At 38.9% G+C, this 14,459-nt stretch overlaps 1 protein-coding gene across 1 annotated transcript; it reads right to left on the bottom strand.

The window, feature by feature from the left end:
- Nucleotides 1-13,880, bottom strand: LOC134520878 (homeobox protein CDX-1-like). Its single transcript, XM_063346750.1, has 3 exons — nucleotides 13,448-13,880; nucleotides 3,564-3,709; nucleotides 1-249 (listed from the first exon to the last, which is right to left on the bottom strand). Exons 1-3 carry the CDS (start codon nucleotides 13,878-13,880, stop codon nucleotides 1-3), a joined length of 828 nt encoding a protein of 275 aa, XP_063202820.1.
- Between the last annotated feature and the right edge of the window lie 579 nt (nucleotides 13,881-14,459).

The following is a 14,459-nucleotide window of genomic DNA, read 5'->3' as shown; positions in this document are numbered from 1 at the left end:
TCACTGAGAGGCCACTACCTGCTGCAGGTTCCCGCTGTGCTGCAAACCGTTCATGGGAAGTGGAGGTGGAGGAGGTGGGAATAAAGAACTGGGCATGTCTGAATGAGTCTGTTGGTCAGGAACTGGCATCGGGCTCACTGAGCCAGAGTCACTCTGCATAGAGCCAAGATTGCTGCCATCAAAATGAGTCATTTTCTTCTTCATTAATTTTCTTTCTTTGGCTCTGCGATTCTGGAACCAGATTTTCACCTGCAGAGGAGCAGAGGAAAATTTTTTTCAGTTGCTAATAGAATGCAATGTGGTCCTTTATGTATATAGTCAAGGGTCATAGGTAAAATCAATTGCATGAGGACCAGTGAGAAAGGCAGTGGCAAACTGAGACAACAGAGATGTTTGCTTGTCTTTCATGCAGGTAATCTTTCCTATCTGGTAATAAAATATTTATTAGTAGCGTGATAAAAAGAATTTTTCAGTGTTAGTTTTACTGGTATTTCTTTATGGAATGACCTTTGATTTTTTTTTTTTTTTTTTTTTTTTTTTTGGTACAGAATCTAACAGAACAAAATCTCAGAATCTCATGTGTCATAGTGATGGCTGAAAGAATCCAAGAATATCTTTACATTGAAAACTATTACACATGGGGAGGTTTAGGATGGATATTAAGAAAAATTTCTTCATAGAACAGGTTACTAAACATTGGAATAGGCTGCCAAAGGAAGCGGCTGAATCACCATCCCTGGAGGTATTTAAGAGATGGGTAGACCTGGTGCTGAGGGACATAGTTTAGTGGTGGTTTTGGCAGTGTTGCGTTAATGGTTGGACTCAATGATCTTAAAGGTCCCTTCCAACCTGGAAGATTCTATGATTCGATATGTCCTAATTAGAGCAAGTCAAACCCTGTTACTGACCTATAAACTGAGGCACAAAAGCTTTCCTGTTTGGATGCTGCACATTAGTTGGTTAGCTCCAGTGTGTAAGCCAATGGAAATACACTTCTGAGCAGAATTTCACCAGTGCATTACTCTCGGTACACAACGTTGCTTCAAAATATTGTATAAGCAGTGCCTTAATAGCTAAGTGCCTTTTATTGCATTTGTAGATGGAGCCAGAATCTGCTGCTGCTTCCCGCACAGTCCACTGCTTTACACCGTAGTCATTGCTCTATCACAGAAATGTAGTCATCTTTGGGAAGAAATGCAGGAGGTATTGAAGAGTATATGGGTTTTGATTAGGATAAAACAAGAGAGGACATGAGGTGAAGTTGATGAGTAATGGTCAATTGAAAATACATCAGAACTTGTTCAGGTGTGAAGGAGTGAATGTTCTACGACAACTGAAATGTCTTTGGACATGAATCCCCAATGTTGGATTTAAAGCAGTGCATGCCAGCTATTTATCCTTGGAAATGGCTCTGTGTTATATCTAGTCAGTGTAATGAGTCAAGCTACCTTATTCAGATATGTTGTGTTTTCTTGTTGGTGTTCAGATGGCAAAGGAAACACTTTTGTCACCATTTTCTATAGCCCGAAGGAAAATCAATGGTTTGCTGAGAAATACTGATTTGATACTCCTTTGCTAGAAGCTGGAAAGCGAAAGACAATGAGGATCAGAAAGCAGGTAAAACAGTAAGAGGTGATAACATCTGTGGCTACTAGGTTGTATTTTAAAAGAAAGACAGTGGTGAAGTCCCAGAAAACACCTTAAGGAGTGTCTGTGACAGTCTTGGTGTAGTTATCCTTGAGACATTATCATTGCCATTTTACAATTGAAGAGCTCAGATTACACGCAAAGCTTATGGAAATTTGTACTAGGTCTCTTAAGTCCCAGGCTATCATCTGAGATGTTTGGCAGTTCATTTTGTTGTCTTAGTTTCTGGAATATCATTTCTGTACCAAACTATGTTCCATTAAACCAGTCTCAAATAGTCTCAGATCTCTTGCATTCTATTGTGCTGGGGTAATCTAATTTCACCCATGCATTCGCCAAAATGCAAGAAAAGATGAAACAGTCTGAAAACCAAACTAACATCTGTTTCAGAATTACTTTCTGGCTTCAGTGTTCTTACCTACCTTTGAATTTAGATCTTTGTTCTGGTTTGTTATTAAACTAGGGATGCAGATCTGGAGCAGTGATCCAGAGAGAACTTTAGTAAGCAGTTCAAGGTCGTATGCCAATTATCAAAGCTAAATATGGTCACTAAAAGCTAATATGGTCACTTGCATCTGTCTGACTTGTTCTTCACCTGTTACCCTCCTTCCTTTCAGTATTTTTTCTTCCACTCTTCAGTTGTTGTGCAAGTAACTCTTCACCTGAAGTCTAATTTTCTGTCTTCTTTCTTGTCTTCATCATCTCCTTTATTTCTGTGTCCTTCCTATATTAGCAATGCTTCATTTTGCCTTTTTTTTTTTCTTCATTAGGTATTACATATTTTCTTCCTTGTTTAAACGATTGTTCTTTGTCCTTTTGAGGTATTCCTTCCAGTGTCCTGGATGGGATTTTGGCATAGCCAGGAAAGAAGCTTTTCCAGAAAATCATTTCAGGTTTGCAAACCTGTGATGGTTTGCAAATAGGAAAGGCAGCAAATGAGCATATTGTGTCCTGAAATCTATTCAGGGAGATCCTTCAATAAAGTTTTTATTTTCTGTTTGGCTGCTTACTTCAGTGTACTGAATCAAGAAACTCCAAAGTAAAATGGGACAGACCATATGCTCTGCCCGTGTTGTGAGCGTCTCTGTGGGAGATCTGGCTAGGCATCTTATCTGGGTTGTTTGCATGAGCCAGATGAAGTGCTTGAGAGCCACAGGCCATGGACCTGCTTCACTTTGGCAGGGGGTGGCACAGGCCTTGCAATTGCCTGATTGAAGAACTTAGTACAAAGTGATTCCAGAGCAAATTGTATGTATCTTTGGACTAGAAAGGACTGTGTTTTGATTTACCTTGTGGGAATGGAAGTGGAATTTGGAGAGAGTGTGAGGAAATAGGGGCAGGATAAAGGAGTAGCAAGTATGTAGGAAATCTTTAACAAAAGGTAAAAGGCAGCCAAAGAAACAAATGTTCAGGACGCTTGAAGGTATACTCGAGCTCATCACTTCCATTCTCTGCTAAGAGCTAAAACTGACCTTGTTGAAATTGGTTATAGAATTCCCATTGACTTCAGCAGAACCAGGTCTTCCGCTTTAGAAATTTCAGCAAAAATTTTTCCCTGCTACCGTTACCCCAGTAAAACAGAGAGAAATATCCGGGCAGGACTTTGTTGATATTTTTAAACTCTTGTTTCTGAAAACAGGACTGTATGTAAGACTGGTGTTTGCTGTTTCTGTGATGTTGCACAGCTCCCTGATGAGAGCTGAAGTAGTGCTGATGGGATATTTAGAAATGAGTGCGAACAGGGCTATCAAGGTATTCAGCTGGATAGTTTGAGTTCTTACACTGCAAAGGGAACCCAGTCGCATTGATTGGTTATTAGAGGCATTAGCATTTTTGTGTTCTTAACCAATACATTTATGTCCTCATCAGCAGGAATAAATTCAAAGGAAATCCTGAATGGATGATCCATACTCTACCTGTCTCTCGGAAAGTCTTAGGTTTGCAGCAAGTTCAGACTTCCTCCTGATTGTAATGTATCTGTTGTAATGAAATTCCTTCTCTAATTCTAATCTCTGATGATCTGTGTAAACCACTCGGTACTTCTCTCTTGTTCTTGTTTTACCTGTTTTGAAAGAAGAACACATTGCTTCAAGCTAGAATTTTTTAACTTTAGTAACACAAAATATCTGGCTTTACATTTAAAATATGTTTGTGGGTATTTTAGGCCTGATTCGCTATGCACTTACCCAGAGTAGCTCCCTTGACTTGGTCTTGATTTACAACAGAAGAGGTTCGTACCATCAGATTTTGGGTTTGCTTCTTAGTAAATAGGTGATAAACTGGTCCTCATATTCTTTATCACCCTTGTGTTATCATTTGGGAAAGGGAAGGCATCCTTGTTAAGAACAAGGAGCCAGGAAACCTGGGTTCTGTTCCCAACTCCGATACAAGCTTCCTGTGTTGAATTGCTCTGTTTCTCTGTCCCTAAAGCTGCTACACTGCTACCTGTTTCAGAGGGAAACTGTGAGGGATATTTTACTGCATTGAAAATATCGAGGGCTTCCAAAGTTCTTCAATTCTTGTTTCTAGAAAAACAAATCCAATGTTGTGATTGTTACTGCAACATGGAGGTTGTGTTTTTCCTGCAAGTCTGTCCCAGTCTATCTGCGACTTGATAACAGCACAGGGAATAGTAACAGATTTTCAGATGACAGTTAATATGAAAGAGAAAAAGAAAGCATTAATACTTAACAAAGGACACTGAACAATAATAGAACTGCAGCATCTGTTCTTTTGCAAGCAGCAGTACGGCATCCTTTCAGCTGTGGGTACAGCTGACTGAAGCAGACATGGCTCAGCAGTATCTGGGTCATTAAAAAGTAATGTCAAATTACATGAGCCAGTGAACGCAGATGCAAGTAGCTGAAATTTTATGGATTCCATACAGGATAATTTCTGAGGACAGAATGTGTTGGCAGTAGTGAAAGAGAATTGAGACTGGGAAAGGCTACTGATGCTTCCTTTCTCACTCACCTTTCCTCTGTAGTTAATGTTGATATTAGGCAGTCAATGTATTAGAGATCAACACCTGCTTAAATCTAAGGCCCCTGAGCCCTATCCTAAGGTTCTCCTACATTTTTGAAAGATTGGATTGTTGTTGTGTTTAAGACCATCAATACCATATTTGCTAACCACAGTCTAACCATTTTTTTGTGCTTCCTTGTCTATCTATATTCATCTGGACATTTCTTCAGATGTATATATTTAGACTGTAAATTGTGTGTGACAGGGAATGTATTTCTAGTTGGTAATTTTTTGCAGTGTGTTCCACTGTAGGTTGTGAATCTTTGTGTCCTTAGTGGTCACTATAGTAGAACAGTCTCCTTTAAATTCAGGTTGTCTCAGATAACGCATAAACCTCGAGGCATATTGTGGCTCGTTGCCTGTAACAGTCTCCGAGTAGATCAATACAGCACACCCGCCCCATAGCAAGCAGCTTCCCCCCTGCAGGAGAGAATAGCTGGGGGTTTCATCTGTCTGTGGTGCCAAAGGCCTAAGTTCTCCCCAGCCCCTCCTTCCAACTCCCCTTGCTTTTGAAGTTTAAATAGCACCCAAAGATCAGAATTCAGGGTATAGAACTATAGCAGAATCTTGAAGTCCTTTATCCCTCAATGCACGGTTTGGTTTCACAGGTTAATGTTTTTCCCCCTTCTGTGGAGGGAGACGTGATCTCTCTTTATTTTAATAGCTGAACATATTTAAAGTTAACATTGCCTTTCACTTGCTGTGTACACTGTATGGTAATGGCTTGAGAGTCATATCACTTTTTTCTCTTCCAGCATTTGACAGTCAGTTCTTTGTTACTTGCAAGAATTTTTGGCTCACCGAGGTATTGTTTGCATTAGAAGCTTCTTCAGGCTCGGATCCTTTTTGTACTGTTTGTATAGATCCTAGACACAGACTTGGTTAGCACTGGAAGTCCTGGTCAGTGCAATGCTGTCAACAAATGTTGTTATGCCTCTAGCTGTGGATAATAACTGGCTCACCCTATGTGACAGGGTTTCTCTAGGACTCTTCCCAGGCTTGTTGAACAAGGTCTGCATCAGAATTTGATCCTTCAGCTTCCGTGCTCGACAGTGTTCAACCCTGGGAAAGCACTATGCAATAATAAGTGAGCTTACAATGCTATGGGCATTTTCCAACTGTCTTGAGGTCATCAGCCTGTTTACTTGGAATATATCAATAGGGAAAATAGGTGCGTGCATGTCTCTGTTCGTTCCTTACACTGTGATTTCTGCTCAATCCGTGCAGTCAGAACCACTTTGACTCAAATCAGTTAACTTCCCTGTGAAGGTTCTACTGTGCTGTGCTTGGTTTGGGCAGATATATATACAGGACATTCTTATTTCAGTAGCATTTCTGTCATCGAGAAACTGTAGTGAAAGCAGAATTAGCCCAATTATGTTTACATAGATAATCAAGTGAAAAGTGCTGTTAATTTTGCAACATTATGGCAAGAATTTTAGAGTCTCTAAAGAACAGCAGTTATTCAGTTCAGTCCACATAAATACTAGGACATTTGTTTTCATTCATTCGAAGTGTAAATTGTTTGTTTAGCATATGGTCACCTGCGGTGCTTTAATGCCTCACTTGATATTTTTTTTTAACTTTTGATCTCTCTAGCCGGTGGTTTGGTTAGGTTTTTTTCCTCTTTAAATGAGAAATTGGGGTCATTCTATGGGACAAAATGTTTAAAATGTTTCCTTAGTCTCCTTTGTGTTGTTAAGTTGGAGTACACAAAAGAGCAACAAGGTGATCTTATCTTAAACTCTGTTCTCATTCAGAAGCCATAGACAAATATCAAATGTTCTTCTATTGCCAAAACAAGGTGGTAAACTTCAAGATACACCTTCCTGTTTCTGGATTTAAGTGCTTAAACCCCTATTATCTGAGGAGAGGGTTGGCTTTTTTTGCTTTTTAAATTGAAGAAGAGATTAAACGTATGTGGAAAACAGAACTTTCTCCCATAAAATCTTTTATTTTCATATGAGTAGCTTTCAGTTTATTTTTTAGTAGGAATGATAATATCTGGTTTCTTTTTGAAGGAAGATTGGGAGCTTTCACATCTGATTTCTTTCTTTAAAGTAAGTTAAGAGAACAATTTAAAAAGTAGAAAAGCAAAAAGAGAACATTTCCTTCCTAAAAGTCAACAGCAATGTGAGAAAAATCCTCTATGATTTGTCACATAAATCTTGTCTTTAATAATTTGATTTTTTTATGCAGAGTAATATCTTCTTTGAGAGACAACAGACAATGGGAGCTGAGATCTGCCAGGGTCTTCTGAGAGGATACTTTTAGTTCTGGCAGAGTCACGTTTTAGTGTGTTAGGCCTTTCCCCAGACTCTCATTGATGTCAGTGAGAGTCTTCTAATGCCTTTGTTGGATGCTGGGTTGGAATTAGTCTGCATATGGCATTTCCTTTCAAAAGCAAAGTACACTTTTCTTTTATTTGCCAAAGCTAACAAACAGCAGCAACAAAACCAATTGCTAAACACTTTGGGGGGTTAGCCTCTAAATTCCATCTGTTAGATGGAATAGATCCACTCTGCTGCATCCTGAGCCAAATCTTGCAGATCTTCTACTGGTTTTATTTACAGGTATGCATTTTATTTCAAGGAGATGTATTACCTGAGTAAAATTTGAGGTAGGACTAATGGCTTCACCCCAGAGACAGCAGAAGGATGTTCTTCACTTCTCAGACTTCTTTAGGAGATAATGGCAGAATTTAATGATATAATGATAAAAGTTAATATTTTAATCCAATTCTTTAGTCAAATCCTGCCCATTTCACTCAGGTGAGTGAAATTACCAACATTTAACTTTCTACAATCTTAATTAATCTTTCGTTAGTGACAGATTATCATTTGAATCAGCAATATAGTGTCAGTTTTATTGGAAATGTGTTCTGTCGTGGACAGTTATATTATGGAATTGCAAGTGGCTGGAGACGGTGTTAGTAGTTGGGTGGAAGAAAAATGAAACAAAAGAGCTTTGAAGCAACTACCTTTGCAGTATGACTGCCTTTGTGTTGGGGGAGTGGATTTCCTGGTTTTAATGAGCTATTTAAGAACAGTGAGTTTTGTCAAAAACCTATTGTGCAAATAGTGACTATTGAAGAGTGCCTTTGGAGTAACAAGAAATAAGACATTTCAGACTTAAAAAACTTTTCATGAGATATAGTTTAACAATCCTGTTCTATCACACCCAGCCTAGCAATTTTTGTGACTGGCCAAGTTTTGAGTTGGGGGAAGGGAACAGCTTTCCCATTGGTCATAAAATTCACAGAGTATTTCTTCTGAAGACAATAAAGCTAGGAGAAGGCCTCTTTATTTGCTGTGAAAATCATCACCCTTTCCGGCAATATAACTCCTGAAGAAAAGAGGGAGAAGGAAGAGACAAGACTGCATATCAAAGCAAAGCGAAGTGTTAAAAGGGTCTGTTGCCTCAATATGACAGATAGGCCTCAAAACCTCAGACAATGTAGCCCAGGAAAGGAAAAAAAAACCCCACCATCGGACCTCACAACTAGTTTACAAAGCAAAATAAATTTGCATTAGAACTAGCCCTGGCCCCTTTTTCAGTGTGTTCTCTCTTAACATTTCAGGAATATTGTTCGCCTACTGAAATTCGCATCATTCATAAAATCCAGAAGCTACTGAGTTTAGACAGAAGATGTCATGGTATAGAATAGTGTCAGATTACTGTCAGATTATTTACAAAGCATTGTAATCTGAATTCCATAGTTTAACATTGTTTGAGGAAGTCATTGTCTGGACTTGATGACTGGAAGTTAGTTTAAGTCAGCCTGAGATGTGAAACAGCTTTCTGACCTGTAGATATGCTCGGTTCAAATCTGCATCTTTATGTTAGCTTAGTTTTAAGAGAGAGATTAGTGTTTGATCTTATTTTAGTTTAGATTAGTTTTTTAGTTTATAAAGATATGGACTGTCAGAGATCAGGACCCAGAGCTTTGTTTTGGGACTATCTCTAAATATTCTCCCTAGTGTAATTTCACTGACTTAATTGAAGTTGTGAAGCAAAAGTAATTTTAAATAAGTCTTGGAGATGGACATCGTGCTGCACATGATGTTCTGTAAAGTTAAAGAAAAAAACCCCCACACTGCATTGTATTAGAAAATGTTACAGGGATCCAATCCTGTATAATACGAGTAATAATATTCCTGCCAGAAGTCTTGGTGTGATGAGTAGGACTATTCATTATTGCAAAGTTGGATGCATAAAGGTTTGTGAAACATGGTGAAATTCTATGTTTGTATTTTCTGCTAGGTCTTGATCATTTGTTCTTGTTATACATGTTCAGATGACTCATGCTGAAAAGAACAGAATACCATCATAGAATTGGAAACCTTCAACAGACTTGCAGAATTTTCCCTTCTGTTCTATTTGAAATGCTAGTGTTTTCAATTTTGAATATGCTCTGTTATTCTGTAATAAAGCTCATTGGCCAAATCCTGTCCCCCACTTTGCTAGTGTAAATTCGTCTTCATCATACAGAATTAGGTGAATCCAAAATAGAATAATTTTTATCACCTTTAAACAATGATTGCACAGACCACCCTGTATGGATTTTGTTTGGCAGAAGGACCCAACCTTCAGAAAATGTAGGTGGATTCCAAAGCAGCAAGATCAGGGGAAATCCCATTGCCAATGACTGTATGGACTAAGAGCAAGTGATTAACAGAAATTTTTCTAAGAGTTGTATGTTCTTTAGGTATTCAGCATTTTGCAGGAATGGCTTCTTAAGAAGCTTGTTTCTCTTCCTTAGATTTGAGGGAATATAACTTCTTCCTTCAAAGACTAGACACTATACGTTTACAAGACATTTGGTAATGGTGCTATCAGCACCTGCCCTCGTCGTCATCAGAAAAACTGTCTTTATGTCTTCAGAGTAATTTTTTATTAAACAGGAATGATAGAATTGTCATCTATGGGAAAAGTCTCCACTCATAATTAGTTTACCTCTGATTCAAAACTTGGTCCCTCCCTGTTTTATGGTAACGTAAGTGCAGGTCTTAAGATGTGCTTTCAGCTTTGTGATCAAATTCTCATTGCTGCTGAAACCGCCTGGTAGTTAACTGTTCAAACTTACTGTTTTGGGCACTGTTTACCCCAAATGTATGTTGTTTTCTTACGAAGGCATAAAGTAAAGTCTGCTCCTGTGTGGGTATTGCATACCTCCATAAAAATATTTCAGTCAACAAGAAGAGGTTTTAAACTTGATCTAAGCTGGTTTTATTCTACTTTCCATCAAAGAATTTGCCTGTAATTATGCTTTGTGTATGTGTGTGTGGAATTGCCACCTCAAATCTCTAGTTCATGGCTTTGTTCTGTTTGCTGTTACAATTGCTAGTTGTCTTGGCTTTGCTTGCCCTTTTGAAGTGGGGGTTTAGGAGAGAGGGCAGGAGCATAAGGGTCTTTTTCAATCAGTGTGCTTGGCTGAAAATACTAAGTAGTGTTTCCTCGTTCAAGTGTTCTGAATCAGAACACATTGCTTTCTCCTGTATCTTGAACACTGTCGAGAATGCAGTGACTAGGCATTTGATCCTGCGTGCGCTGCATTTAGGATCAAGTCCCAATCCCTTCAGGTCCAAAGCTGCAGGGAGAGATGTTCAGACATCCTTCACCCAGAGAGAGGATGATGGATGAAAACCTTAGTAGGTCTTTTCTGTGGGAAATGCATTCCAGTAACACTAAACCAGGAAGATAGTATGACATTAAGTACTGAAATCTGCCAGTGGTTTCAAGTAGCATAACCTCATAAACTTCATTCAACACCAGCTGAAGACATGGTTTTATATTGGATGTTGTTTTGAAAGTTACAGAGTAAGACTTGGCATAATTTCTTCATTTGTTCCAGGTTAGTTGTGTAGATTTGAGAGTATCAAAAGACCTGTAGGGCATGAGGCAGTGGTAGAAATTTCAATAAAGTGTTTTGTTTGTCATCCATCAGGTCATGAGGGCACAAAGCGACCAGTAAGAGAAGCTAATCATTAAATCTCTCGAGATGGAAATGTCATTGATTCTGGGCCTTGTTTTTGTAGCTGTTACAAGTCAGACTACTCAACATAAGTAAATCTTTGGAAAGAATCTCTCCTGATCTTAAAGGGATAAGATTACAGGAATGTTTCTTGCACACTTTCAAGAATATCTTGCAAAAATCACTTGCATTAATTATTGTTTCCATAGTGAAATAATAATATTATTGATCACTAGTATTTTGCAACAAGTAATGAACAAATAATAAAATTAATTTGTCTAATTTATTTCTGTTCTTATCACTTCAGGTAAGTCTGAGCCTCAGTTTTTCCATCTTTAAGAATAGCGGCTCATGTCTATTTCACAGGAAAAAAGGAAAACTAATAAATAGTGATTCCTTCAGTTTTGCCGATACAAAACCTCTACGAAATTCCTAAAGGTTTTGCAAAGAGACAGAAGGGTAATGCTCAATGTGTGCATACAGCATTAAGGCTGTAAAAAGGAATGGATTCCATCTAAAAAAATGCTGAGGATTTTGATCATGCTCCAGCAAACAACATTGGTACTTCCAGTTAGCCTAGTCACGCATTTGAACACTTGCATGCTCAGAACCAAACTCACTTAAGTGCATTGCTAGATCTGACATTGCTGTTCGGGCAGTTTTTTATTTTTTGGGAAACTGGGAAAAACAAAAGTGCCCTTGCTTTTAAACAGAGGAAAAGGAATGAATGAAGAAAAAGGAGCCGTTTCCACTGAAGCAGATCTGTTGGCACTGATCATTCCTGGCCTAGCAATAAAAATAAGAGGGGAAGAAGCAGCCGGAGAATTATTTATCTGGATTTTTCCCTGAAGCACGACCCAGTACCTATTAAATGAATGGATAGGCTCCCACTAACTTCAGAGGGCCTTATAATGGCCTGTGGGCATTTGGGAGGATATGCTGATAAGACATGCTGATTTATTAAATTCTTCTTGAGATGAAGATGCTCAATATCTTGTTGGACCATTCCGGAATGGAGAGACTCCCAGCACCTTCCGTGAATGCTCTGACTGTTGCAGACTTGAAATTTAGGAAGCTCTAAGCGTGCTTCTTAAGCAGGCAGTTAGAATGGGCTATTCTAGATAGCTAGAATAGACATTCTATCTATCTATCTACCTGTCTCACAGTGTTCCCACTATAAAAGGGACAGCACAGACAGATCAAATCATCTTTCTCTCAGAGAGGCTGCAATTTAAATTCAGAGGAGCAAAAGGCAGGTAGGTAAAGAAGAGATGAGAAGTAGTGGTTTTTTGAGCAAGTATTCTGCCATCTGTCAATCAGATAGTTTGTGAGCAATTTCATTGCCCTTGTAAGAACTACTCAAAAGTAAGCTGTAAATTTTTTCAAGACCAGCCCTCTTTTGTTTTTTCTTGGATAGCATTCAGTGAGGAACAAATATGATTTTATAAAAATGAACTATTTTTTTTGTTGTTATTGCCAAAATTCTTATTCACCCAGAGTAACAACCTACTCTGATTGCCCTACTGACTTCTACGGACTCTCTATGAGCTAAAGTTGTGTTCAGCAGGAGTGAGGATGACTCAGTCTGTCCATATAAATTAGATGCATTATTTGAATATAGACAATTTTACTATATAGTTGCTTTCATTTTTCTAAAGTATCTTTTAAGGAATTACTTTTCCATCAGAGATTGAGTCAGTACTTGCTTTGAAAACTGTTATTTACAGGCATGTGTGGAACAGAGCTGGGGTGGGAGGAAGGGCTAAAAGGAAAGGAACCTTCCTGGGCTGTAACATTGAAATACTCTGAGCATCTCTTTAGGGGAGGTATTGAGCATCCTTAATTTCTACTGATCTCAGGGCATGTCAAAGCTGCTCAGACCTTGAAGGATCAAATACTTTTATATAGTGGATTATGCCTCTGTTCTTTTCAGACAGTTCTCCCTCTTTTTCTTTTCCTTCTCCCCTTTCTTGTTTCATATATTTTTTTCTCTTCATACAAGGTTCAGATTTTTGTTTTAGGAATGCCTAATACTTGTATTTTTTTCTGTTGTTCCTCATCACAATCAAACAGAACCTTTTCCTCATGCTTCATGACTTATTTTTACTATTATGCGTCGGAGACTGATCTGTCGCAGTATTAACTGATTGTGTTACCATGGATCTTTGTACTCCTGCATATTCTGAGAGCTACTACTACAAAGTAAAGGAAGCCTTTCCTTATCATTCCTGTTTTTAAAGCATTGACTCGTTGTTTGATCTTGCAGATCTCATTTCATTTCAGTGTTCTGAGGTATAGAGAGGTTGTTTCTAAACTAAGCCTTATTTCCAACCCCTTTACTGTATATATTTTACTTGAACTTTTCATATGTACTCTAAAACTTGAGGAAAATAAGCAAAGTGTAGGTGGTGGTGAAATACAATACTTTCATCATGATTTCTTTCTGCAGACATGCTGCTTCATTCTAATCTATAGGATTCCTATTAAAAGCCATCATTTGATATCACAATTTTTTTAAAGATATTTGAAGTGAAAATACTTCACTGTCAAAGGACATTGCTTTTCATTTGTCCCAGCATTACAGGTCAAGAAAGAAATACAAGAAGTAGTCAGCTGATCAAAACCAGCATCCAATAATGAACCGATATTAAACTGCTAGCGAGAGAATCCTTCAGAGCAATTAGGGGCTTTCTTTGTTAAACTGTACACTTCCCTCTAAACAGAGAACCGGGCAAAAAAATCCCCAGCAATGCAAAGAGAAGTAAAATCTCTCCTCAGCGTAAACCATCAGTGCCCTCATACCTGTGGAAGTGGATTGCACCGTTTTCCTCATCCATTCGTAAGAGCTGTGCCTTTGGCTGTTGGGAGAGATTTGCTGTGTATTAATTGTATCTACAGGAGGTAACCCCCCAGATCCAGCAGGATGGAGGGAGCTGTAATCAGCAGAAGTGTAGGAGACCTGTCCAGGAGAGGAGCCATTGATCTGTGCAGCAGCAACCGTGCTGGAAGGTCCTGGGCCGTAAGCGTTCCAGTCCTCCCTCTGTGGGCCATAGTGAGATCCCCAGGTTCCCGCAGGCTGTCCATGGGTGTCCAGAGTTGGCACATGATGATATCCCATGTAATCTGAATAGGGTGGAGTAGACACAAAGTTTTGCACTGGCAGGTTGTTGCTGCTGCACCTTGCGGATCCTGGATACATGCTGGTTTCTTTATCCAAAAGATAACTCACATACATGATGCTCACAGCCTGGCTTTGTCTTGCTGGGACATCCTGCTCCTCACAGTGTTTGTTTGATCTCTCGTCCCCTCCTCTTTCTTTCTCTCTCTTTTCTAGCCCTGACTGGCTCTATAAATGACTCATGCTAGCCCTGATGTCCCTTTACTACACATGATTAACAATGGTTTTACCAGGTGCTGGTGGTAACAGTTTACTAAGGTCCTGCCTGATGTCACAGATAACTGCCTGCCCCAAAATTACATTTGCATTCAAATGAAGGGCTGCCCATGCAGGCAACCCCACCTTGCTGCTAGTTCTAGTGCTTCCTTTCTCACAGATCCTTTATGTATTACCATCCCGGTTCTATACTTTTTGCATGGAGTTTGAAACCTCGGGGTCTTCAGGCAGACTTGCATACATAGTTAACCAATAACTGTTCAGAGAGTAGAAGGAGTATTTTTCTTGAGCGACTCATGTCAGAATCTAACTTCAGATGCTTGGTTATAGGTAGTTAAAGCCTGGTATCTGCTAGTCCGATAGTTCTTTTGTTAGAATGTGCTGTATTATTTTTTTAAGCTGAAAACAAAGGACCAGTTC

This window comes from Chroicocephalus ridibundus, chromosome 9 (genome assembly GCF_963924245.1).
Source record: "Chroicocephalus ridibundus chromosome 9, bChrRid1.1, whole genome shotgun sequence".
Classification (NCBI taxonomy): Eukaryota; Metazoa; Chordata; class Aves; order Charadriiformes; family Laridae; genus Chroicocephalus; species Chroicocephalus ridibundus.
Note: the sequence above shows the minus strand (reverse complement) of the source record. Positions and strands in the feature narration are given on the sequence as shown.